The following is a 27,775-nucleotide window of genomic DNA, read 5'->3' as shown; positions in this document are numbered from 1 at the left end:
TTAATTTTTTCTTATGTAAAGTTCATTGAATTTTAAATAAAATTATAAGGAAATAAGAGAGATAAAAAAGAGTGATGCATATATCAAAATGTATGAAAGTCCAGTCCTCCAGTCCTTGTAGTCTTGTAAATCATGGATATCCTAGCATTGGCTCAATTCTATTAGTATGGAGCACAATATAGTTCATATAAGTAATTTCCTGCACACATGGATATTTAGACAACATTAAACAGTCACTTGAAGTGTTTCCTGTAATTTTTAATAGCTATATATATGCCTTGAACTATCACTGGGAACTTGCACATGTTTTGAGATAAGTATCCCTCAATGTGCTTTGGACTGTCATATAGCAATAAAGAGTCGTTGGTTTGAATAAGGTTTAAAAAGTTCGGAACTCTATTGGCCACGGTGTAAGAAAAAAAAATCACAGCTGTGTTGTGCATTTCAGCTAGTATAAATTACATGTAGCGTTAGGTCACAAGCTACTGAGAGGAGGCGATGCGTGTCGACAGAGATTGGGATACATGCCTAAATTAACAGTGCGAATCACGCACTAGTAACATCTAGTAAACAGATTAATGTGGGTCAGTTTTGGGAATTAAAGATGCCAGCTGTACGCGCAAAAGTTTGGGGAATTGTAAAGGACATTTTGTCGTTTAGGTCCATCTTGATTCCCATTTTGGCCACGTTGCTGCCACTGTCCATGGTCCTGAACTCCGAGTCCAAGGTGAGTTTTTACGTTTCTTAGTTTCTTTAAGGAGATTTATCCATCTCCTTTACAACTTTAAAAAACTTTTCCTCAAGTAAAACAAAGGCATTGAACTATGCAGATAACTTGAATTATGCGCCTCATTTATGCACGAGAACACATTTTGCTTGGCTGACCATTTCTACACCAAATGTGCTCAAATCATTGAATATCGTGTAACAACTATGTGCAACAGCAGGGATTTTAATCAATACATGATCATATCTTGATTGAAAACCTCGGGTCATTTGTTTGTCGAAAACAGTATTGGTTAAAAGGTTTTAAAACACGTGTTCGCTTCTAGTATTAAAGTTGTCTTATAAATTATTAATGTAGATGAAGGATAATAATTTAAATATTCAAAACAAAAAAAGAAAAGATAAAAACACTTTTGACCCTTTCTCCACAACCTTATTTCAGATTTTTGTTTTCCCAGCATGCTCCACATTTCTATTTGATGTTATAGATTAAGCTTTAGATGTGAACACAATCTTGAGGCTTAGTCGTGCTGTTAAATGTATCACAAATATGTTTTCCCTTGCAAATTAAAAAATAAAAAGATATAAATACTAAAACTTTATACAGATTCTCTCGATGTGTTTGGTAGGCGACAAGATGTGGCTATACTATGGTAGTAATGGCGGTCCTCTGGCTTACGGAAGCCCTGCCTATTCCGGTCACTGCTCTTATGCCCATATTCATGCTGCCCATGCTAGGAGTGTCCACTGCTAAAGAAGTTAGCAGCAGCTATGTAACGGTAAGATAGACAAGCTGCGAAAATAAGCGTAATGCACAAAATTGTTAATGTATAAAAAATGAATGGAATTTTCTTACGAACTTTTATTCATTATATTTTGAAAAACATACAAGAAATCACATAGTCTCTTTATTTGTAGATTTTTAAAGAAAATCTTAACTTTGTTTATATTGAAAAGAGTTAAACCATTAGCAAATAGGTCAAAACATCGACTTAAAAACCCTCTGAAAAAGATAATTATTCCGCCTGAGTTGGTTGCTCATATACACCTCTTATTGCATAGTCGTCCTGGGGTAGAATTTTTGGTAGATTGACAACGATTATCTGAATTGTATTTAAACGAAGCAAAATCCTATAATGAAAGTTGACAAAATTGAAGATTGTTAGCCAAAGCGTCTTTCACTAATCAACAATTTTCAATTGCCAGTGAGCAAATTAGTCCTGTACTGATTGGCAATTGAAAATTGCTAATTAATGAAAGACAAGATTTCATAGTAAGAATTATTGCCCCCGAATATTTAGGACACCTCTATGCTGTTCCTTGGTGGTCTCATTGTGGCAGTTGCAGTCGAGGAATGGAAACTGCACGTGAGAATAGCCCTGACCGTACTCCGATTTGTTGGCTCTCAGCCAAACCTGTAAGCATCAACCTATCAACCTCATTTACTTGTTATGCTGTAATCATATTTGTTTTTGTTTTTACATGCACTTTAAAAAAAAAATAGTTTCTCATTTTTCTGCGAGTCCTCAATTTGATAGATTTTAATGAATTTGTCACTATTACCCTCGAAAGAACGTCGTGACAGTTGAAAATTAGAAAGTAAGATAAGGTCTTAAAAAATTTGATTTCAGTTTGATGTTAGGTCTCATGTTGCCCACGTGGTTTTTGTCAATGTGGATCAGCAACACAGCAGCAGCAGCCATGATGATTCCTATTGTGAGTGCAGTGACGTCACAGGTTAAGTCGGCCTCCAGAGCAAACCGTGAGTGAAATAAAAAAAATCTTATTTGATCAGAAATATTATTAATATGTAGAGGTTTTTTAATATATTTTTGGGACAAAGAAACTGGGGAACTGCAAAATTGATTTTAGATTGATTCGAGAAGTGGTGTAAATCAGATGTGGATGCTTAAAAATTTCAAGGAACCTTTGAAAAAATTCAAATTAAAGATTTTTTTTTTCAAAATCAACAGCATTTAAGCTTACGACTTTTCAACTTGTAAAAATATACAACCAACCCCCAGATAAATTAAAGTCCAGGCTTTTTATGTCATTAACAGCTGCTTTTTGAATAAAAAAATGGAACTCATAAATTTACTTTGTTATTGGTCATTTGCAAAATCATTTTGTTAAAAAAACATTCTAATTATACACACAAGTACCCTGAAGTTGATATTAAAAATGCTTGAGTTTCTGATTCACAATATCTATGTGGATTTTGAAGACCAAGTCTTTCAACAATCTGTTGAAATTCCCATGGGTTCCAATTGCACCCCGTTATTAGTATACCTTTCTTGTATTCATATGAAGCAGAATTGGTCCAAAATCTTATACGTGAATAGAAGAAAACACTTGTTGTGGCCTTCCACTCGACATTTAGATATATCGAAGACGCATTATCAATCAACAATGGTTATTTCCATTCTTATTTCGATACGATATATCCTGATGAGCTTTAGATAAAAGATACCAAAGAGTCTGACACATCTATTTCATATTTGGATATTTAACTTGAAAAAAAAAACGTTAATGGTAATCTAACAAACAAACTCCATGATAAGCATGATGACTTTAAACTTTTCAATCGCCAACTCCCCTTTCTTAAGCAGCAATATACTTTAATCACCTGCATGCATACGGAGTTTATATCTCTCAGATGATTCGATACGCAAGACCATGCTCTACGTATATACAATTTCTAGAACGAGGTAAGTTATTGACAAACAAGTTGATGCAGCAAGAATATCAGCAGTCTCATTACAGTCATCATTTCGTAAATTCTATGATCAATACAATGGCCTTGTCAGCAAATACAATTTATCACTGAGTCAAATGCTGACTGACGTTTTTCATACTTATTGTTAGTCCATTATTTACACACTGAATACAACAAATTTTTCCGTCATTTTCCGATCATGGCAAGGATCACACGGTGGGTGTGACCGGTTGGCAGGGGATGCTCACTCCTCCATGGTACAAGATCCCAGCTCTGATGTTTTTGAGGTCCATTTTTGCTCTGCTCGTATTTTATATTGTTTAATGGACTTTTAAGCTTGAATACTTTTCGTTATCTTCATATATATCATCACCCAATAAACAGAATTCGGTAACCAGTTTAAAGCTTGTTTATAATCTAAGATGACGTTATGTTGACAATAATGTTCCCTGGTACACCTTTTAATGCGTAGGTATATTTCCAACATACGCACTTGCAAAGCTCCAAAAAGGATATGGGTATTCCACCAATATCTCCCAGTATTCTTTTTTTAATATCAATTTATTTGAAAAATATTGAATAGTCAGACTTCATTTTTGTGGCTTTGTGTTTGTTTTGTTATGGTACTAAATAGTATGAATAATTTAACTAAAGAAAATCAAATAGATATAGAGACAATAATATTAATGCTATTCTGATATTTCCATTTCCTTTAACACCATGTTCAATTAATGAAAATCAAGACTGGAGGAAACTGACTAGAGAAAATGTAACCCAGCAGCTCTTTAGTATTACATCATATTGCTGCATCATCTTGTATTTACATTAACAAGAGACGATGTCTTCGTTAATTAGAATAATTCTTTTCATATGCGCCATGATACTCTGATTGCTCACGCCATAGTGAATTTTAGTTGCAGCAGAAAGCCTCGAAATCCTGGATGACATGCTTCTCCTAGAATCGAAAAGCGACGGAACTTCTGACATTCAGAAGAGCGAAAGTGCAGTTTCGACTTCCATATCAATGAAAGACGAAAAGGACCAAGAATTCAAAGTCAATGACAAATCTACACCAGTCGACGAGAACAAAACAGAAAACAAGCGGTAGGGGACATACATTGTACCAAAACACAATATACGTTCATTATAAATAAACAATGCTTGTCCTAATTATAGGGTTGCGTTGAAAGTGCAAATATTAAATACGGTACGTCATGACTGTAAAGTACTTAGAACAGATGTTTATTGCTCTACAGAACGAAGAATACCACAGAAGTTGATGAACACAACACCAGACTCGGTAAGGCGCTGGCACTGTCTATTGCCTACGCTGCCAACACCGGCGGCATCGCCACGCTCACCGGAAGTCCACCTAACCTGGTGTTCAAGGCCGTGGTAGACGAGTGAGTCACATTTAATTTTTGATCAGTAATTATATTACTATTATTAGTTTTTTTATATAACTTTTAGGTAATAACTATGCACATCAAAGTAACAAAGTCTTAAGCCAATTGAACCTTAATGCCTAATTATTGCCAAAGAACATGCATTTATTGCGAGATATCTCTGCCCCATGCATGCATAATAAATAAGTTTGCATGCAACTTAATTATGTAGACAAATGATATATTTATGTCAACATGAAAATGATTATGTTGACATGCGATTTACTAACATCTTTAAAGAATCAAATTTTAATGTTGGCAAACTTACTTACTGACGCCAATTAATGACATCATACAAGCAAGATGCAACAGGCTTACATGTATGTTGACATACGACTTGTATGATAATTATGTAGACTTACAACTTATTCATTTTATATGCAAGATAATTATGTTTACGTGCAAGTTATTAATGTTAACGTGCGAGATATGTATGTTGACATGCAACATACATGTATTATCTTTCATGTTTACATAAATATCTGGCATGTTAAAATATAATTTCCGTGTTGACATAAGTCGTACATTGACATAAATAAAGTTACATGTTAACATATTTATCATGAATATGGGCATACACTAACATATTTATCATTAATATGGGCGTAAACAGGTCACATATCTACCTAATTATGTTCATGTTAAACTAAATTAGTCGCATTTTTTTGACAAAAGTAAGTCGCATGTGACGTCATTAACTTGCATGTTAAGATAAATAAGTCAACATAATTCTGTTGCATCTTGTAAAATATTGTATGCATACTAGAGTCAGTAAGTTTACCAACATTAAAATTATCAACTGCCATGAGAGCATAATTATTATACATGTAGACATAATTATCTTGCATGTTGACTTAAATTTATCTTGCATGTAGGGGGGCAGAAATATGCCATCATAATTTATGTTTGCATTTGTTACTAATTGCAGTTTGTTACAGGGCGTTTGCGACGGCGGGTAAAAAGTATGATGGTGTGGAATGGAGTTCAGGGATAAACTTTACCTCGTGGCTGCTGTTTGCTCTACCTATCTCCTTCCTTACCCTCCTACTCGGATGGCTCTGGTTAGATTTGTTCGTTCTCAGATGCAGGTAGGACAATGTTCTTTTCAAACTTGTCGGAAAATTTTTAAAAAAATGTTAAAATTGATATTTTGCCTATTTTTGCAAGTTTTGAGGGGCTCTACAGGTATGTGTTGTAAAATGTGAAACTGGATGCTCTTCTAAGTTAGTAATACCAGAATGCGTACATATATATATATATATATATATATATATATATATATATATATATATATATATATATATATATATATATATATATATATATATATATATATATATATATATATATATATATATGTACTTCGGTAATACATACATAACATTAAAATTGAAGTCTTAATAAACACTCATCTGAGAGTTCAAATTCAGAAATAAAAATGATTTATCTAACATTTTTACAAAATGTGATAATTTTCCTCTATTTGTGGTTAATATGTCCAGTTAAATATATATATATCAACCTCCTTTCATTTTTAGTTCTAAGAAATGACCTTAAAGTCACATTTTTTTCTCGAAATAGAGATTCATATAATAAAGCACGGGAAAGGTAAAATAAATGTTTTAATTTATTTAATTAATTACCTTGTAGTAAATCCTGTGATTGCTTCAAGAAAGAAAAGTCCGCGTTTGATTTACAGGTGCGAGAAATTATAACGAAGGAATTCAAGGAGTTAGGCAGAATAACGTAAGTATATTATTCATTCATGTTACGCAGTAACACATTAACCTATATCTCCCATCAGATGAATAATTACTGTGGATTATGCAAGTAACTTAAATATCAACTCCAAATGTAGCTCGTTTTGTACAATGTACATGTCGAATTTACATTATGTAATTCTTTTATTTATTAATTTTATATCCTAACCTTGTATCCCTTCCTCACATTCAAAATATTCAGTGTGCAAAGTTATTATTTTTTTTGGTAAACTTTTGAAATATTTTAACTCTGTTCCTCTGGAAACGTCATATGGTCCTTATGAAAAAGCTAAAAAAATCCAGAACACCAGAATACAGACTAGCTTCTGTGATTAGTGATACTGGCAATCGTAGGTTTTTTAACATGTTTTTAAGCCATTGCATTTTACGGAAAACAAGAGTTAATAAGAAATATCTGAAAATTAAACTCGATATCTAGGAAATGACGCTGTAAACATAAGAAATATTCTAGAACACAAACTGACAATGTCTTGTGTTAACTATATTTCAAATATTTCAAGTTAAAAGTCCTCACCTTTTTTTTATACATATATTCATCAACATTGCTTCCAATCTTTTATCTTATTAACAGAAAAAAAACGAGACAATGCCTTCTTATGGAACATCTGAAATATATTCCTTCTACATTTTCAATCTGCTTAATTCTTCTCTTCATTATAGTCCTGATGGACCAGTTTTTACTGGCGTGAGGGTAATCAAAATTTATCATCAGTTTTGAAGCTTTTAAATATTCCTTAATAATCAATCAATTACTACACCTATATCGGATTCCCTACGTTCATAAAACGTCAATAATATTACAAAAACAAAAACAAAACAAACAAAACAAAAAAAAGCATATTGGGTTCTAGTAAATGTTCCAGCAAATCTTTTCTTCTCACGAAATATTAGCAGCAATGAAGGAGAAACTTCAGGAGTAATCCACAACAGCATATTTATGAAGTGGATTAAATCAGATGTGGATACCTATAAGAACTAGACAGAATTTTAAGAAAATTTAAAATAACCAAATTTTACCAAAATGAAAACATCAAAGCATACACCCTTCAACACTCGGTGCAATAAAATACATTGTATATGGAGATAACGAACAATATAAAAGCGCAAAAGTCCATTAAACTATACAAAGTCTGAAGCAGGGCAAATACGAACCTCTTAGATACTGAGTATCAGAGATATGATCAGATGCCTCGGAGGAATGAGCACCCCCCTGCCGACCAGTCACACCCGCCTTATGCTCCTTGTCATGATCGGGAAATAACAGAACAATCGGTCGACAATTCAGTGTGTAAATATTGGACATACAATTACTATGAAAAACGTCAGTCAGCATATGACTTAATGATAGATTGTATTTACCGACAAGGTCATTGTATTAATCATAGAACGTACGAAATGATGACATAAAACGAGACTGCTGATATCCTTTTAATTTTCTCCTTTATCTCTGAGGTTTTCGAAGGCTAGGTCTTTCATCGTTGTGTTGGAAGTCCAAACTTTTTTTTCAAAGACTTCTATTGAAAAATACTGACGACTAGACTGCATGATAAACGTGACGACTTCAGCTTTTCTATTGTCATTCTACCTTATTTATAAACCATATACACATGGATAACGTATGAGTTCATACCTCCCTGTTGATTCGATACGCAAGAACATGGTCTAAAAGCGAAATATTTTTTTTTCTAAAAATCTCGTTTAAACATTTGCAGATCTCTGTGTTTATTACACTGACCATTTTTACCAATACAGTTGTCATTTGGAAGAACGTTGACAGTCTTCTTTTCGTAGAAATTGTTTGACTTTTTATTTTCACACTGAATTCAGAATAGATTTTTCGTTTATGAGGAGCACACGGCGAGGGTGATTGGTTGACAGGGAATGCTTACTCCTCCATGGCACCTGATCCTACCTCTGTTTTTGCTCATGATCTGAGATCTGCATTGTTTGAATTGACTTTTTGAGAATGATCTTTATCTTCACATATCATAAAAACGTGTCTTCGAACAATTTAATGCTAGGGAGTGCATTTTACAAAAAAAAAAAATGTTTTTCGAATTTTCTTCAAGGTTATGCACGGAACGTTTAGATGGTTATTAGATGGGTAGAATAATGCAAAATACTAATTTTTGCGAAACATTATTTTTGTACAATAACACGAAACGGTCTACCCGCTTATATTTCATTCTCGTGTATATTTTAATTAGAATTGATTATATTATAATTGAAAATTAAAAAAAATAACCATTTTTTTTAAAAAAAATATTGTCTCGTCTTTGAATACTTGTCTCTCAAAAAATTGCAGCATTTTTTGTGATCTACAATATTAGTTACCAACCGCTAAAGTTGTTGGTCTTTGTCGTTATTTCGTAAATGCTTGAATTAAGATCCATAAAATTTGAAAGCCAAGATGTTGTATTCCTCTAAAATTGTTACATGCAGCACTGTTTATAAGTTGAAAAACGGGTTCTTTCACTTTGCTTTTTTGTCCCTTTATATAAATCTTGTGGCGAAAAAAGAAAAGAAATCGAATATTGATTTTCATTTGAACTTTCACAGGTCCGTGTTTGTTCTGCTCCTATTCTGTATTGTTGTACGGACTTTGATATTGAATACTGTTCGTTATCTCCATATCCTTCTTCCAGCTTTGCAGAATGCTTGGTAGGTGTGATGTTCGGTTGTTTGGCAGTTTTGTGGATTTTCCGTGAACCACCAAATATCTCAGGTTGGGGAGAGCATTTCAAAGACAGGTATTGACTTAACACGCATTGTATTTTTCTACAGGTGCTAACCATTTTCTAAAAGTATTGACTATGTACAACAGGCATTATAAGATACGGAATTTTGAGTGCGGCCTTACACGCATTTTTTCAACGTTTAGACTTGAGTATGACTGTTGAATGTACTGCTAAAAATTGTTGAATATTTGGAAATCTGTTCTTGATCATAAAAATATGATGGATTTATGACTGTATTCCACATGATCTAATGTTAACAAAGCTAAAATTATCCAGTAGTTTAATGAAAACCAATGCATGCCAATTTATCCAGATAAAATCCAACAACATGTGTCTAGCAAAAAAAAAAAAAAACCGATTCACCCTGAAATGAGCTAAAATTACTTGGTGTTACTATAACTACAAATCTAGTATTTGTAAGAAAGATTCAAAACAATTAAATGTACTTAAATGGCCATGTCAATGTGTGTCATTTTCTTCAGATTTGTTTCTGATTCTACGCCAGCCATGCTGATTGCTGTATCTTTGTTCATTCTTCCAGCCAAAGCTCCCTCTGTATTCTGTGCCAGAAAACCTGGTAAAGTCTCTTACATCAGTCTCAAAATTCATAATGAACGGACTAGAATACATTGTTACAGGAATAAAAAACACAAAAATATCATTTAAGGTGAAAACCGCTATACCCCTATTCTGAACTGGGAGAAAACCGTCCAGAAAGTGCCATGGGGAGTTATCGTCCTTCTTGGGGGAGGATTTGCTCTCGCCAAAGCCAGCACAGTAAGATTCTGTATATACTGCATATATATTGTAGAATCATTAGATTTTGTGGTGAATCAATATTCGTGGTGTACCCTTCATTCACGGATACACACCCCTCCACGAATTACTAGTACCAGGGTTTCAAATACACATTCCCTTTTGAAGATATGAGTGAATACATGAACATGTTAAATTGAAATGATTCTACAGTGTATAAAAATTGTGTTGTGGTACTCAGGTCTTCCGATTTAGGAGGAATTACGTATATAAAGCATCAATGAAAGAGGTCGTAAAAAAGGCTGTTCGTCGTACTTTTTAAACGGAAATATTTATTATTTTTGTTTCACTTTATAATGTTCTTACATGAACTTGATTAAAAAAATAATTTTCATAGATTTTATCTTTAGCCACCCACCATTTTTTAAATGTGTTTCTGCATTTCTCAGCAATCAGGTCTATCGAAATGGTTTGGGGAGAGTCTAGATTTCCTCTCCGTTTACAGTCCTTTCTTGTTGTGTCTAGTCGTCAGTCTAATCGTGGCTGCAGTAACAGAAGTGACCAGTAATACAGCCACGGCAACACTGTTAATGCCCATATTACAAGAGCTGGTATGTACGCAAAAAATTATGAATAATGTACAGTAATGAAAGAATATTGTCGTTATCAACTGAAGGATCAAGGAATACATTATTTTATTAAGTAAATCAAATTTTGATTCTTAAAACTCCAAAGAAATCCATAGACAGCTGCTTTTTCAACAAAAATGGAAGTTGGATATCTTTTATATGAGATTAAAGACCTTTCATATTTTAAAGTTTTTTTCAAACTTTTAAAGAAAAAAGAATAAATAAAAAAATATAGCAGCTAATGTTTATAATTTTAATATAAACAGTCCATCACGGCTGGGCTGAATCCTCTATACCTGATGATGGCTGCCGCAGTGGCATGTTCCTTCGCCTTCATGTTACCAGTGGCTACACCTCCAAGTGCCATCGTGTTTTCACACGGATTCCTTACTATTCCTGATATGGTATGTGATTCAACGGAATATCATTTTTATTTGGACCCTTGTAAATAAGAAAAGTATATAATATAGATTTTAAAAGTAAAAAAAAAAAATTCCATGATTGTATAGAATGTACAAAAGTAAAAAAAAAATTTGCTTAAAAAATCTTTTTATGCGCTCATTTTCCGATAATCAAAAGTATTAGTCTTCGAGAGATCTTTACCACATTCTAGGAGAGAAAAAATACCTCTCTTCATTCAAGATTATCGTAAGTTGCAAAAACGATTATTTTTTTCTTTATAGGCCTCTGCTGGATTGATGATGAACGTCATTTCAGTGTTTGTTCTTACATTTGGAATTAACACGTGGGGAAAGCTTTTGTTTGACTTCGACAATGTACCAGTGATATTCCAGGAAATAGAAAGAAACACTACATCGAGTCCAATGGCACAAATGTTAAATTCTTCAGTTGTTTGATTCACTGTCGTTTTTCAGTATTATGAGTATCTCAGTATTCCATGCACATCAGTGTCCAAAAAAAGACACGCACAATAATCCGTCAACTTTGGTAATGGGTAGCTTTTAAGATATGTGAATTTTTAAAAAAATTATTGTTTTTAACAATTTCGCTGTCATTCCTATTTTGGTCATAACGCACAAAAATTATGATATATTGTATTGCTTTCATTATAAATTTGAAGGAGAAACGCATATCCTATATGCAAGTACAAAGAAACGTTTAAAAAAGTAAGACCTCACAAGAACGGTATGGGCATTGTAATTAGAGAACATAGAAATACTCAGGGTGTAATAACAGTAGACAATAATCCAGATAACATTAATGTTGTTTTGAAGTTATTTCATATGTACATTACAGACAATTATCAGATAAAGTAGAGGATCTCACTTGATATTAGAGAGGAAAAATAAACGGACATAGAAATACTCAGGGTGTAATAACAGTATACTATAATCGATATAACAGTAAATGTAGTATTTAAAGTTATCTAATATGTAAATAAGATTTAAACACATTGTCAGGTAAGGTAGGTTATCTTGTAGCAATACAGTCTTAGTACGAGTGTTAGGGTGGAAACAGCCTGAGCAGCATATAACGAGTTATATTAACACTAATTTGTAGAGACAACATGGATACCTCTTTTTTTGAAGCACACAATGTAGAAGCTTAGCTTTATAATAGACACGCATGTAGTAACGCTTACCTGGCTTGTTAGATTCTTGTAAAGAAGGTAATTGATCTCATAAACGGTGGCCTCCTCATTCCTTTACGAGGTTGAGAGGGTGATTCAGAGATTGATCGTAGTCCAATGGTTCTGTAGACAGGAAATAGTGTAATTAAAAAAACATATGATTCTCTTTCAATTTTAAAAAGCATTTATGAGTTGTTTATTTTGTATATTTCATTTTTTTACGATATATTACCATTCATTTCTTTAATTTTCAATTTGACGATAAAGACATATACATGTACATGTAAATACTTTTATTTCTTACACTTAAACATATTCTAGCTTTGATAACTCTTTCCTCCAATCCAAATCTAATGTATTTTTTGTAAAATTGGGAATAAGTCTATAAAAATTGTTAAAAGACTAATTATTCTTTAAAATCGTATTACATCAAGTATATCATATTTTCACATAAATTGATTTTAATTTTTTTTTTTAATTTCACGTTAAATACATCGATAACATTTTTTCTTGCAAAATCATATACTGTTATACAACTTTGAAGCCTAGCTTTCCAAATTGTACTCTGTTTTATTTATTATCGTATCAAATAAAAGATATAAATTAACGAATTGTTTTCCTTTGTTTAAGACTGATCCAAACAAAAGATAGGGTTTTTGGAATAACATGTCTATAGCCAAACTTTCCGAAATATACTCTGTTTTATTGATCATCCTATAAAATAAAATATATAAATTGACAAATTGTTTTATAGATACATATATAAGAGGTAATATATATAATTGTTATTAGCACAACTTTTTGTATTCACATGAAGCAGAGTTTTTCCAAAGTCGTGAACGTGAAATTAATAGAAAATACTTGCTGTGACCTTCAACTCGGTATTTAAATGTATCGGCGACATATTGTCAATTAACAATAGTTATTTTCATTCTTATGTGTATACAATACATCCCTGTGATCTAGAAATAAAATATACCACAGAACACATCTGTTTCAAATGGATATTTTACTTGAAAAAGACGTTAATGGTAATCTAAAACATGATTTATGATAAACGTGATGACTTTTGACTTTTCAATTGTCAAATTCCCTTACTTATGCAGCAATATACCTTCATCACCTGTAATGGGGTTTATATCTCTCAGTTGATTCAATACGCAACAACATGTTCTACGTATGTACAATTTCTGAAGCGAGGTAAATTATTGACAAACAAGTTTGATGAAACAAGAATATCAGCAGTCTCGTTTAAAGTCACCTTTTCGTAAGTTCTATGGTCTATACAATGATCTTGTCAGCAAAAACAATTTATCATTGAGTCAAATGCTAACTGGCATTTTTCATACTAATTGTTAGTCCATTATTTACACACTGAATTGACGATGGATTCTTCCGTTATTTCCCAATTATGACTGATTTCTTTTTCATATTGATTAATAGACCATTATTTACACACTAAATTTTCGATGAATTTTTCAGTTTCTTCCCGATAATGACAAGAAGCACACGGCGGGTGTGACCGGTCGACAGGGGATGCTCACTCCTTCATTACACCTGATCCCACCTCTGACGTTTTGAAGGTCCGTGTTTGCTCTGTTCCTATTTTTCATTGTTTTATGGACTCTTGAGTTTGAATACTGTTCATTATCTCCATATATTTCATATTTTTAAACTGTGCAAATTAAAAGCATTTAACTGTCTAGGAAGGCAGGTTATGTGCTAAACTTTAACGAGAAACAGGCATTTCAAATAGTTAGAGGTGGTTTACTGTACAGACAAGCACCTAGCTTGATTTCCCATGACCTCATAATTCATGGTTTCAATATCAAAAGAAGATAACAAACATAAACCAGTTCTTGTTTCCAAGACCTAAAACTAAAAGACTCCAGAGGGTTAACAAAAATAGAAATATGATGAAAAAGTCAATATAACTCATAGTGAGAGATCAAACAAAAATCCACAAACAATAAAAATCATTTAAAGAGCATAAACAATTCCAGATCTGCAGTTAGGTGCCTAGTTGATATAAAAACCCCTATTGGCACACCCTCCATCAGCCATAATGTTTGATCAGGTATACAAACATTAATGGGAGAGAATTTTAAGAACCAACCCAGGTCGGTCGGCCGTTTTATTGCAGAAGGAAAAAAAACTCTCTAACCAGAGTAAATGTTTACACAGTCTTTTTTCTGATAAGTTTTAAAAGATTGTGTTTTATGTTTGATGCTTGACATTCTGGAATGAACTTAACGGACACTCTTTGCCGTTTTTGTTCTGCACAGGGATGGCTCCTCCAACGAAAATTATTTATATTGTTTAACTTCAACGATATGGTACATTTTTTAAAGTCATCATTTATGATGCTAATTGTATATCCAGTTTAAAAAGGACCAGAAAGAGCTTAAAACACGACCCCTTGGCATCTTCAGAGGTGGGATCAGGTGCGGTGCTTAGGAGGGGTAAGCTACCCCTGCTGATCGGTCACACTCGACGTGAGCCCTGTGTATTGTTCGGGTGGTCGAAACTGTAGGTAGTCAACTTCAATGTAAAAACGAAGGCCTTACACTTCGTTCAAAACAAACCAAGCAAAATACCACCCAATGATAAGTTAAATTTGCGAAAAAAGTCGTCATAACAACTATAGAATTTAAGCAATGCTGACTTTGAACGAGATTGTTGAACATGTCTCGCCTTAAAAGTTAGCTTACTCAAAGCAAGCTTTTAAGAAATTCGAATAAATTGGGAAACATATTAAACACCATACGCTGGTGATAGAGGGATATAACTACATTAATAAGGAAAGCTAACGATGGATAAGTTGAAGTAATCTAATATGTTATAAAATGACCGTCCTCACCATCTGCAAAGGGTGTCTATCGTATGCTGAATATTTTATCTAAAAAGATATCTTCACTTTGAAATACTTTTGTTCCAAAGTTAGATTTAATTCATTCATTCTAATGCTCAAAGCACGCAAACATTTTGTATCTATAGAAGTTAGCAAACAGAATTGAACAAATGGTTATCATGTTCAAACTTCAGTATCAAGGTATGATTATTTAAGCCTATGATTTCAAAATCTATTAAGATACAGATTATGTTACATGTTTTTAAGATATGACTAGAGAAAAAGACATAGTATAAGCAAAGTTATAATACTTAGCTTATAGTGTAACTTCAGATCATAACTGTTTGGAAAATGTCTCATCGTTGTCCCAAAGTATAAGTGTGTTGGTATATCTACTCTGGAATACTAGTAATTATCTATAAAAGGTCCCTAGATTTAAAAAAAATTGTCGAATCGAAAAGTGTTTAACTAGATACTTATTATTGACGTCACTGATAAAAAAGACAGCGTGCTTTGTCATAAACAGCTGTATTTTAAAATTCTAAGGTCACTGACGTATTGATATTGGTCGCAAGCCGAATTAAAGGCAGTGCTATTGACAGATATTCATAACCTTAAGTAATTTACTTTGCATAAATCTTAGATTAAAATCAACACAAATTATTTGTAAACCGATTATTTTCGATCATCTCTGGAGAATATGCCAGACATATGCAAAATATTTTGTGGATTGTTGAGACTGTTTGGTCTTATTATTCCATCTGTATATTCGGCAGGGGATGCTCACTCCTCAATGGCACTTGCTCCAACCTTTGATGTTTCGGAGGTCCATGTTTGCTCTGCTCCTATTTTGTATTGTTTTATGGATTTTGATCTTGAATACTGTTCGTTATCTCCATATGTCTCATTCTATAACAGTACGACAAAAATGATTTCAGCTTTTCGTCGTCAGCTTCCCTCATTAATGAAGAAATATCCCAAGATCACCTCGTATATGGAGTTACTATCTTCCAGCTGATCCGATACGGTCGTTGAAATGAATTTTTTCAGTAAATTCTATCTATCATTAGATTTTCTTTTGTCTAAAATGTTATGCCATTGCTTTTATTTTAAAATTGAGTATGGAACACTCCATCTAAGTCATCACCGCGTAGAGCTCACGGTTGTTGTGATTGGACGACATGGGAATGTTTCCTACGCCTAGGTACCTGATCCCAACATGGTGTTTCCACGCATTTGTTAGCGGATTTATAAGATTGATCACTGTTAGCCATCTTCCCATTTGACATCCTGTAGGCGTTGACCCAAGGTCTTTTGGACAAGGTACAATTCTCTTGATGGGTGGAATTCAATACTAGTATGGCCTAAAAAGTATAGATCAAGAATGAATTTCATAGCTAAACAGGTAATACTGTTTAACCTGTTTTGGGATAGCTTTATAAATCGCACAGCGGAAACTGTTCCCACTCCGGTTAAGCCAGTATAATTTGGAAGACTATTAAATTCATTGCTTATAACGAAATATATGGAGATAACGAACTGTATTCAAACTCAAAAGTTCTTAGAATAGGAACAGAGCAAACACGGACCTCTAACACATCAGAGGTAGGATCATATGCCATGGAGGTGTGAGCATCCCCTGCCGATCGGTCACAACCGCCGTGTGCTCCTTGTCATGATCGGGTAAAAACGGAAAAATCCGTCGTCAATTCAGCGTGTAAATAATGGACTAACAATTAGTATGTAAAATGTCAGTCAACATTTGACTCCATGTTGAATTGTATTTGGTGACAGGGTCATTTTATTGACCGTAGAACTTACGAAATGATGTCTTTAAACGAGACTGCTGATATTCTTGTTTCATCAACTTGTTTTTCAGTAATTTATCTCGTTTTAGAAATTGCACACACGCACATGCTCTCGTGTATCGAATAAACTGAGAAATAAACTCCGTTTGCAGGTGATGGAGGTATATTGTTTCATAAGTAAGGGAAGTTAACACTTAAAAAATTAAAGTTATCACTTTTATCGTAGAGCTTGGTTGGTAGATTACCATTAACGTCTTTTTCAAGTAAATCATCCAAATATGAAACAGATGTGTAAGACTATGTTGTATCTTTAATTACGATCTCACCGGGATATATCATATGGACGTAAGAATGGAAATAACCATTGTAAATTGACAATACGTTATTGATATATCTAAATGTCGAGTTGAAGGCCACAACAAGTGTTTTCCTCTTTTCACGTACAGGATTTTGGACAAATTCTGCTTCATTGGAATACAAAAAAATGTCTGCTAATAACGGGGCACAATTAGTACCCATGCAAATTCCAAAAGATTGTTGGAAGACCTGGTCCCCAAAAACCACATAGATAGTGTCAATCAGAAACTCAAGCATCTTTTTGGTGTCAACTGCAGAGTACTTGTGTGTACAATCAGAATTTTTTTTAACAAAATAGTTTTCAAATGACCAGTGACAAGGTAAGTAAATTTAAGGAAATTTTTATTGAAAAGGTAGCTGTCAATGATATCAAAAAGTCTGGACTTTAATTTATTGTAGAGGTTGGTTGTATACTGTAGATTCCTATATATATACACGTGGAATAAATTTTCGCGTAATTTCGCGAGAAGCACCACAAGCAAAATAAAATTACTCGCCTTTATTTTTATGGTGCTGAAATCTATGTAATATCTCTTGATCAACTGTCCATTCGCGAATTATTATTCGCGCGATTTGCCTTAGAAAAGCCCATTCGCGATAAAAAGTATTCTTATATAAAAAGGAAACTTTGAGTATAAGTTGGATTACCACTTGTAGAATTAAATACATATTCTTCTAAAATACAGTTTATATACAGATAATTTATATAGTGAGCCTTACGAACGAAGACAATGTTGTTACCTGCTTTGTCAATTAAATTTTCCATTATGAAGTACAGTAAAAAAGACTTTTAAACAGCACATATTTTAAAAATAATGCCAATAGCTGAATGATACACTTTTGGAGTATATCATCTCGTATGCGGTTGGTTATATGTTATACGATGTTTCCCTTTTTAGCTCACCTGAGCCGAAGGCTCAAGTGAGCTTTTCTGACAACATTTTGTCCGTAGTCCGTCCGTCCGTATGTAAACTTTTCACATTTTCAACTTCTTCTCAAGAACCACGAGGGCAATTTTAACAAAATTTGGTACAAGCTGAATCTTGAGTGAAGGGGATTTAAAAGGGCCAAGCCCCCTTACAAGGGGAAATAATCAAGAAAAGATAAAAATAGGATCGGGTCATTCAAAAATCTTCAAGAACCAGTGGGCCAGTGGAAGCATCCTGGGGGAAGTGTAGATTCTAAATTGTAAAAATCATGACCCCCGGGGGTAGGGCGGGGCCACATTAGGGAATCCAAGTTTTAAATAGAAATATATATGAAAAATCTTTTAAAATCTTCTTCTCAAGAACCATTGGGCCAGAAAAGCTGAAACTTATGTGGAAGCATCCTGGGGTAGTGTAGATTCTAAATTGTAAAAATCATGACTCCTGGGTAGGGCGGGGCCACAATAGGGAATCGAAGTTTTACATAGAAATATATAGGAAAAATCTTCTTCTCAAGAACAAGTGGGCTAGGAAAGCTGAAACTTATGTGGAAGCATTGTGGGATAGTGTAGACTCTAAATTGTTAAAATCATGACTACCGGGGGTAGGGCGGGGCCACAATAGGGAATCCAAGTTTTACATAGAAATATATATGAAAAATCTTTAAAAAATCTTCTTCTCAAGAATAATTGGGCCAGAAAAACTAAAACTTATGTGGAACCATCCTGGTGTAGTGTAGAATCTAAATTGTAAAAACCATGACCCCTTGGGGTAGGGCGGGCCCACAATAGGAAGTCCAAGTTTACATAGAAATATATAGGAAAAATCTTCTTCTCAAGAACCAATGGGCCAGAAAAGCTGAAACTTACGTGGAAGCATCCTGGGGTAGTGTACATTCTAAATTGTTCAAATCATGACCCCCGGAGGTAGGACAGGGCGACAATAGTGAATCAAAAACTTACATAGAAATATATAGGAAAAATCTTTAAAAATCTTCTTCTCAAGAACCAGTGGGCCAGGAAAGCTGAAACTTATGTGGAAGCATCCTGGGATAGTGTAGATTCTAAATCATTAAAATCAAGACGGGGATGTTGAGGGGGGGGCACAATAGATATAAGAAGAGGGGAAATCTTGTAAAGAACTGCATCACCAAAGTTACTCAGGTGAGCGATGTGGCCCATGAGCCTCTTGTTTGATCAAGACATGGCGGTTGATGCTTTACTCTATCTCTGAGAACAGCAGTAAGCCTTTGATTAGCTAAAAACAGCAAAGCAATGAATAGTCATTTTATATGGAAGCATTACCATGCGACATTCACTGATGGACGACAAGGGTAGGACACACATTGTAAACAGGACATCTGAATGTAGCGTCATAAAATCACGCTATAAAATATAGCACATACGAGTCACGTCAGTCAAACCAATTGCATTCACAGAAAATACCTAAAAATTAAGCAACAACATTTGTGGGGCAACAATATGTGCAGTTAGGGTAAAGCACAAAATGTCGCCAGCGACAATATTGCATAATACAATTTTGTATGTTGCTTTTCAGCTGGCGACAATAAGTACCGATGGACGTCAATATGCACATTGCAGGTACGTGCATATTGCCAACGACGATATGCACAGAAAGACAAAAAGCACCGTCACAAACGATTGAACGTTCTAGCTTTAGATTACCTGTAAATAGATTTAATAATGCGCAGCAGACGAACTGTTCAATTGGATTAAAATGGAAAACACCATCTAGGTGTTTATTAATACAACCATAACACTTTTCATGCGAGTTTATCAGACGATTTGCTCTTTAGATGGTTTTGATTGAAGTCCTCCAATTGTGTAAGTTTATTTTATTGCTCAATTTTCTGAATTGATTTTCAAAACAATTACATGTGTACTATGTGTATTACTTTCAAAGTGCTGCAGACGGAACCGATAAGTAAAAAATTAATCTGTAATTATCCTGTTGTTTAAAGAAAGTGATCTTTCCTTGAGGTATTGCTCGTAAAAATGTATTTTCAAGCTTATAACAACACACACCTTATAAAAAGGTTTAGAAGAATTTCATAATTGGATAAAAATTACAAATTTTAAAAGTAATACAGATTTGTTGCATGTCAAACATGTTAAAGGTCGCGGGAAGTATTAACTTAAAAATTTTAAGCAAAAATTGGTGTAGGTTACATTTTTGCAAAATTAGCGTCAAAATTTGATGCAGTCTATGAGTTATGACTATGATTTCTGTAAATTTCAATGTCGATGCGCTCCATTTGAAATGCTGTTAAGAAAAATAAATGTTTACTTTACATAAAAAGCATGAATTAGATATTAAACTGATAACAGGGTAGTGTCCGTTATTGGGCCAATTGTTTTGTTTATAAATGAATAGGAGACGTGATAAAATAAGCAAGAGGAAAGTGATAAATGTTTAATGATATACGAGACCCTGTCAAGTCTTTTTTTATCCAATATTCTTAAAGGTAAATTCTGCCTTTCACGAGTGTAATCTCGTTTTCGTCAAAATCGTCAAATCTATATTGATTTGTTGACGAATGACAGATGAGCCAGGAAGCTGTATGGTCACGCTTGACAGAGAAAAGTTCACAGAGGGTTTACGGATCTGCTGTAATTGATGGCCTCTTACCTGGCAAAGGTAAATAAAGAAGCAAAATGACGAGGAGGAATTGCGTTCTACTCTTAAAGAATCTTGTGGCATTACGTCCCCTGTTCTTGGTGCCGATTGCTTTTCTTGCCCCTCTTCCACTCTTGGATGACGGTGCGGTGGTAAGTTGATTTTTCCTCTTAAAGATAAATAAATAAAAAATGTTCATTGTCAATGCAAATTTTTAAGATCAAAATATGATAACCAGAGACATGCATAATGAACACATGTTTTAATGTGCACTGCAATAAGGTTAAATCGTAATATAGAATGTAAAAAAATAAACTGAACACGAGAAAAAAGTGAATAAGTATTTACGGTAATTAAATTTTAGATATCAAATCGAGCTTGATAGATGGACACTCCACTATCATGTCATAAAGAGATGAAGGTACACTCCTTAGAACAAAAATGCATGTGCAAAAAACACAAAGACCACATTTTTGTTTACATTAGAATGAAAGTTGGATTTATGGGGGGTCACATGGTTAAAACTCTCAAATATTGCAAAATATTTTTGATAAATACTCTTTGTTCAAAATGACCATGCATTAATCATTGCAGTGGGATTCCCATAAAATGAAAAATTAAGAACGTAGAAAAGAGTCTATTTACAAAACGGTTTGCGGAATATATTTCAGTGAGCCCCAACTCGTATATGCTTATAATGGCAAAGTCCATGTTTTGCTATGGGAGACCAGAAACAAGTGTTCAATCAAAAACTAAAGTAGGATTTGCACAATGACACTATGTAACAAAGATTCAGTGAAAGTCTCATTAAATTTCATTCAGTGGTATAAAAGGAGTTGCTGATAAGAGATGGGTACCCTTCGATACCGTATAAGCAGAATTTTTAGCAAGGATTTAATTCTAGCATTATTAGCGAGGGTGCTGAAATCGCTAAAATTGAATATCGCTAAAAAAATTAATTGCGTTTTATTTGTAATAGCTTCTAAAGTGAGTATTTAAAAGTCGCTCAAATTACATTTTATAAAAATAAACTATTAATTTTTAAGGAAAAAAGAGCTAAATTTGCACTTATACGGTATTACAGAAAAAATAGCAGTGCCCATGTTTTGCTATGGTAAACCCGAAATATGTGTCTGATCAAAAAGTAAAATAGAAGTGTATAATGACACTATGTAACAATGATTCTTTGAAAGTCTTATTAAATTTATTCATTCATAAATGAGGAGTTGCGGATAAGAGTTGGGTACCCCAAAGCGCAAAGGATGGATGGACGGACAGACATCAATATGGTCAAACACCTCATTGCTTTTAAAGCAGGGTATAATAAAACAGTTTGAGGTGGATCATTATATAAAGAAATGCAATGATTTTTCTCTCAAGGAGTCACGATGCGCCTACGTTGTAGTGGTGATGGCCATTCTATGGTTGACGGAAACCTTGCCTATTCCGGTTACAGCATTGATGCCCGTGTTTCTCATCCCTATGTTTGGAGTGTTGCCTGGAAAAAAGATCTGTGCTGCCTACGTAAACGTAAGAAAGAAACATCAGGATTTAGAAGCACATTGTAGTAATGGGAAGGAATTGCAATGAAATCTTTCAAAATATCTACATGCATATAAAGGTTTTTCTAGTTTAATGCACCACAGCATCTACATGTATTGTAAATGAATGTTTTTATTTTGAGCAGTCGATGCCTTTGAGGTATTTCAAAAAATGTCCTTAAAACATTACGTAATAATTCTTATCTTTTAAAGGAAGTTTGTACATAAAAATTTGAAGGTTAAAAAAGTGTGTTCTGAAAACAAATTCAGCCAGGTAAGAACATCTCTCCTTCGGAAATGTAATGACATACCGGTATTATGCAATAAAGCTTTTTAAATATTTATAATTTCTGATACAATTAAAGTTTAATTGTGAATAATCAAACAACTTCATCATCTAAAAAAATATATAATTAACTTTATTTCATTAAAGATAAATCATGTTCCATTTCATAATTTGTTGTTGAAAAATCCCAAAGGAATTCCAAGATACATGTACTTTTATACGTACAACATTCACATTTTTGATTTCTTATAGGAAATTTAAGAAAATTTCATATTATTTTTATGAATCATCTTTGATTAATAAAAAATAAGTGAAAACCCTATTCTCGTTTGATGGGCTATAAGAGTAAAAAACATTGCATCCAAATTACTTTTTTTTTCAAGCGTTTGAGAAACATTGCAACACATTTTCCATACTGTGTTTGTAAAGATTAAAATCAATATATTATAATAAACCCATGGAAAAAATAATGTGCGAAATATTGCGTTATTTTGCATAACATATAAATCAAAATAAGAGATTGAGAGTTTACATGTAAAGGGTGAGAAAACCGAATCGAATTACGCAGGTAATGATCAAATTTCTTATTACTGTAGAATCGTCAAATTTCCGTGTTTCATTTTGGCCAGTCAACCAGGCAAAAAACGTTAAAAGTTAAACACAATCTCAAAGGCAACAGAAGCCACAATGAATTTATGAAAGAAAAATGTTTGCAGCCATCATTTAAAGAGAAACGTATGATTTTTTTCATTCGTAATTTTTTTTCTAAATAGTGAATGCAGGTTAGAAATACACCTGCATCTCTCCTCAAAACTAGGACAAAACAAATCTTAACACAACAAATTTTATGATCTGTGTCGAAGAAGTAAAGAAAATAAGCACTTCGAAAAAAAAATCTAGCTGTCTAACAATTAACTTGAAAAATCTTTCTACAAACAAGAAATTAATATTAATTAAATTGAATTAGCAACAAAGCAACACATTTGTAGCTATTATTCTATTGTTTCTGTAGGACACGTCTATGCTGTTCCTAGGCGGGCTTATTGTAGCTGTAGCCGTAGAAGAGGTCAACCTCCATAAACGTATAGCAATGGCTATCCTCTCTCTGGTCGGATCCAGGACCAATCTGTGAGGAACACGTTATTTGATAACCAAAATTATAATTAATTTGAATTCACTTAAACGAAAATACAATAGATTTCATTTATTGCAGATTGATGCTTGGGTTAATGATACCCACGTGGTTTTTGTCCATGTGGATCAGTAATACAGCAGCGACATCTATGATGGTTCCGATTATAACAGCTTTAGCAACCCAGACAGCGGAATTGGAGACAAGTGAAAGAACGCGTAAGAGTTTAATCTACACAATCATACTTTTAAGATTGTGATAATTCGAAAATAAAATATTTATAAAATCTTAAAATCTACAGAAAATGGAGGTGTGAAAAACGAGGGATTTGACGACATGGAAATTGGTGAAAGTGAAGAAGACAAAGAAGAGAAAATTTCAAATGGAAACGCAACACACGATGAAGAAAGTGATGTTAAGGAAACGTAAGACCAAAGACAAATATTCTCTTAAACGTCTATTTGCATTGTATCATAGATATATGAATTATTAAATAGTTTTATCATATGAAAAAAAGAGTAGCTAGCTGATATTGAAGAAGGACCTTGTCCTTATCTTGAAATTAAGATTTAAAAATACCAATTAATGAATCTGTGGATCTAAAATCTAGGAAAAGGAAAGAAGCAGAAATAAAGAAAATGAGCAAGGGCTTTGCTTTGTGTGTTGCCTATGCAGCAAATATTGGAGGCGTGGCAACACTCACTGGCACGCCCCCAAATCTCATTTTGCAGGGACAGGCCAATGAGTACGTTGAAGTTTATTTCAGATTTATACTTCTAAATGTTACTTTAATTTAAAGTACCTTAACGTTACCATTGTACTATCTGCATCATTTTGTTTGTGGACAGGATATACTCTAGTCGAGCTCCGGGAATGGATAGCGGAATCACCTTTGCTAAATGGATGGGATTCGGGTTTCCTCTTTCTGTTATTGTACTGGTGCTGGCCTGGATTTGGCTCCAAGTCATGTTTCTTGGCTTCTCGTAAGGCTTCTTCTGAATGATGAAACTTAGAGAGAAAAGTTATATTTAGTTGTTAACTCTATCTACTGTATATTCGTTGAATATATTTTGAGTGAGCCTTATAATTGTATATTCTGTTTGATATATATTTTACAAGATGTAACCTTTCTTTTATTTTTTCGAATTAATTCTTTTTTATAACCAGATGTTTCCGAAGAGAAAATCCTGCCAAAAGGAAAGCAATAAAGTTGATAATAGATGAAGAAAAGAGAAAACTTGGACCAATAAAGTATGTACATTTACAACTGCATGAATGGTTTACCTTAATTGTTTATAAATCAGTTATTGATGAGTTAATTTTTCTTTTGTTTCCGTTTTCCCAGGTTTGGAGAGGTTGTTGTCATGATTCTGTTTGGTATTCTGGCCTCTCTCTGGATCTTCCGTGACATTCCAGGTTTCGGTGGATGGAAAGTTCTATTCAAAGAGAACGATAAAAAAGAGTTAGCTTAGTATTGTTAAATCATGCATAGACTGACAAAATTGTATAGAAAAGATAAAACTTCAATGAGTGTTATTTTCTTCATTACAGATCATTTGTTCGTGACTCAACTGCGGCCATGTTGATAGCTGTCATGTTGTTCATACTACCTGCACATCTACCGGAAGTTACTTGTTCTAAAAAGTACGAAGGTAAAGACTAACAATACATCTGTAGTACCTGACCAATTTTCTCCAAACTGGTATGGTATTGAAAAAAAATTCACTCCAGATTTAAACTTACCGGGGCTAATCAAAATTCAGCCTTCTACTTGAAAAGATGTACGCATAATGTGCCAAAATCAAACTCTAATACATTCTGTATTTACTCATGATAGTTTCATAAAAACTTTTTCACAAAATTATTTGTATGACTCCTATAATAAATGCTTTAAATTCTGTTTTAGTGTCAGAGGAAGACCGTCAGCCGAGATACCGACCGATTCTTACTTGGAAAGAGACAGTTGTTAAGATTCCCTGGGGAGTTATCATTCTTTTAGGCGGTGGATTTGCTTTGGCCTCTGCTACTTCCGTAAGTTCTGAACAAAATTGATATCATCGTTTAATATGATTTCAACTCTTCAACTTTCTATTCATGTTACCTGAAAAAAAAAACTAAATACAAAGAAAAATAATTGTCATTCTGAAAAAAATATACGTAGGCATCCGGTTTGTCAAAGAAGGTTGGTTGCAGCCTGCGAGTTCTTAACAGCTTTGAACCCTGGGTAATGAACTTGATTTTGTCCCTGGCTATTGCTGGAGCTACAGAAATCACCAGTAACAGCGCCACAGCCACGATCCTTATGCCGATCATGGCGGAATTGGTGAGTGCATTTTTTTCTTTTATCTAGTATTAAACAAAATTATATTGTTTTAAACAGGAAAATCTTTTGTCTATTCAGGCTGTTAACACAGGGTCTCATCCTTTGTATCTGATGATAACTGCAGCAGTCGCATGCTCATTCGCCTTCATGCTTCCCGTTGCCACGCCTCCGAACGCCATTGTATATTCTACAGGATATATCAAGATTCCAGATATGGTAAAAACCGTATATGTTTTACTGGAAAATAAATCATATATCTGAATTCTACAAGAAGAAAAAAATAGAATTAAAATACTACTATATAGTATATTTTATATGTCAGTTATGTCTCAAATTATTGCAAGCAAAAATAATGTTGTCATCTGTTAAACTAGTGTACAATTTTAAAACATTTTTAGAAAAGGTGCATATAAGCATGTCTTTTGAAAACGAAATTCTAAGGTTTAGCAAGTAGACATCTTTTAAGAACGACATTTTAAGATTTAGCAAGTAAAAATAAACCAAAAGTACATAAAAGACAAGTAATCAAACTCACTTCAGTAGGACAGTATATGTACTTTCAGTTATGGATAAAATTGTGTTTATCTGATTTGCTTCTAAAGCCATCTCAGTAATATTGTAACCAAGGTTCTTTATCTTTTAAATAGGCGTTGGCTGGTCTAATGATGAACGCAATAGCTGTCTTAGTCCTAAATCTTGGAATCAACACGTGGGGAAAAGCTCTCTTTGACTTTGACACAATTCCAGACATTTTTGGAGGAAACTCCACAAAAAGTTCTTGTGACCCAGTTGTGAGCACCGTGGCTCCCTTATTGAGCAACTTCACCACGAATTCCTTCATTAACAGCACCTTTACCATGACTACAGAAAGTTTGAATTCCTCACTGACTGGATAAGTTGATCATTATCATTAATTAAAATATATAGAGACGTAAAGGCAAGTGATGATGATATGCTCAATTTTTTTGTGTGTTCTGAATAAGAGATATAACGAGTATGATTTCGTGAATACTGCATTTACTGCAACGATAAATATACTGCTGCCTGACATTCAATATAGATTTGTTCTTGCATTAGAATTGAAAATTTAAGAAATTTTGGGTAGCTTAATTTTCATGGTTTTTTTTTACCATACCCATTGTCTTTCCTTACTTAAAATGAGTATTTTCCAAGAGGAAAGCAATAAAAACAATCAAAGCATTTTTTAATTAAAAAATCAGTCTTTAAGATGAATAACAACACTAAAATCTGCCAGTAAGATAAAATGTATGTAATGAAGTTAAAAATTTTCATAAATGTGCCTTAATACACTTTCTGGAAATATGTGTTCGAGGTATTACCGGGTAGTATACTAGTATTTGTGTGTGAGGGTGTGTGTGTGTGTGAGAGAGAGAGAGAGAGAGAGAGGGTGTGTGTGTGTGTGTGTTTTGTGGCTGTATTGCTTTTGTATCTTTTTGTTGTTTTAAATGCACTTTGAAAAGAACTTTTTAAAATGAATATTTTTGTTATCAATCCAAGTGTGTTATGTGTCT

General features: G+C 33.5%; 1 protein-coding gene across 1 annotated transcript; it reads left to right on the top strand.

Moving 5' to 3' along the window:
• The first annotated feature begins 269 nt into the window (after positions 1 to 269).
• LOC134246480 (Na(+)/citrate cotransporter-like) lies at positions 270 to 27,775 on the top strand. Its single transcript, XM_062728844.1, is given in 20 exon segments — positions 270 to 727; positions 1,356 to 1,505; positions 2,028 to 2,143; positions 2,358 to 2,488; positions 4,357 to 4,546; positions 4,699 to 4,845; positions 5,826 to 5,975; positions 6,538 to 6,633; positions 9,314 to 9,418; positions 9,889 to 9,983; positions 10,074 to 10,183; positions 10,612 to 10,773; positions 11,058 to 11,195; positions 11,475 to 11,626; positions 25,266 to 25,353; positions 25,452 to 25,593; positions 25,839 to 25,951; positions 26,082 to 26,243; positions 26,322 to 26,459; positions 26,891 to 27,775. Coding segments are annotated over 20 exon segments (2,757 nt in total). The 5' UTR covers positions 270 to 604; the 3' UTR covers positions 27,140 to 27,775.

This window comes from Saccostrea cucullata, unplaced genomic scaffold, assembly GCF_032062105.1.
Source record: "Saccostrea cucullata isolate Sc308-1 unplaced genomic scaffold, CSIRO_AGI_Scuc_v1 ctg2, whole genome shotgun sequence".
Classification (NCBI taxonomy): domain Eukaryota; kingdom Metazoa; phylum Mollusca; class Bivalvia; order Ostreida; family Ostreidae; genus Saccostrea; species Saccostrea cuccullata.
Note: the sequence above shows the minus strand (reverse complement) of the source record. Positions and strands in the feature narration are given on the sequence as shown.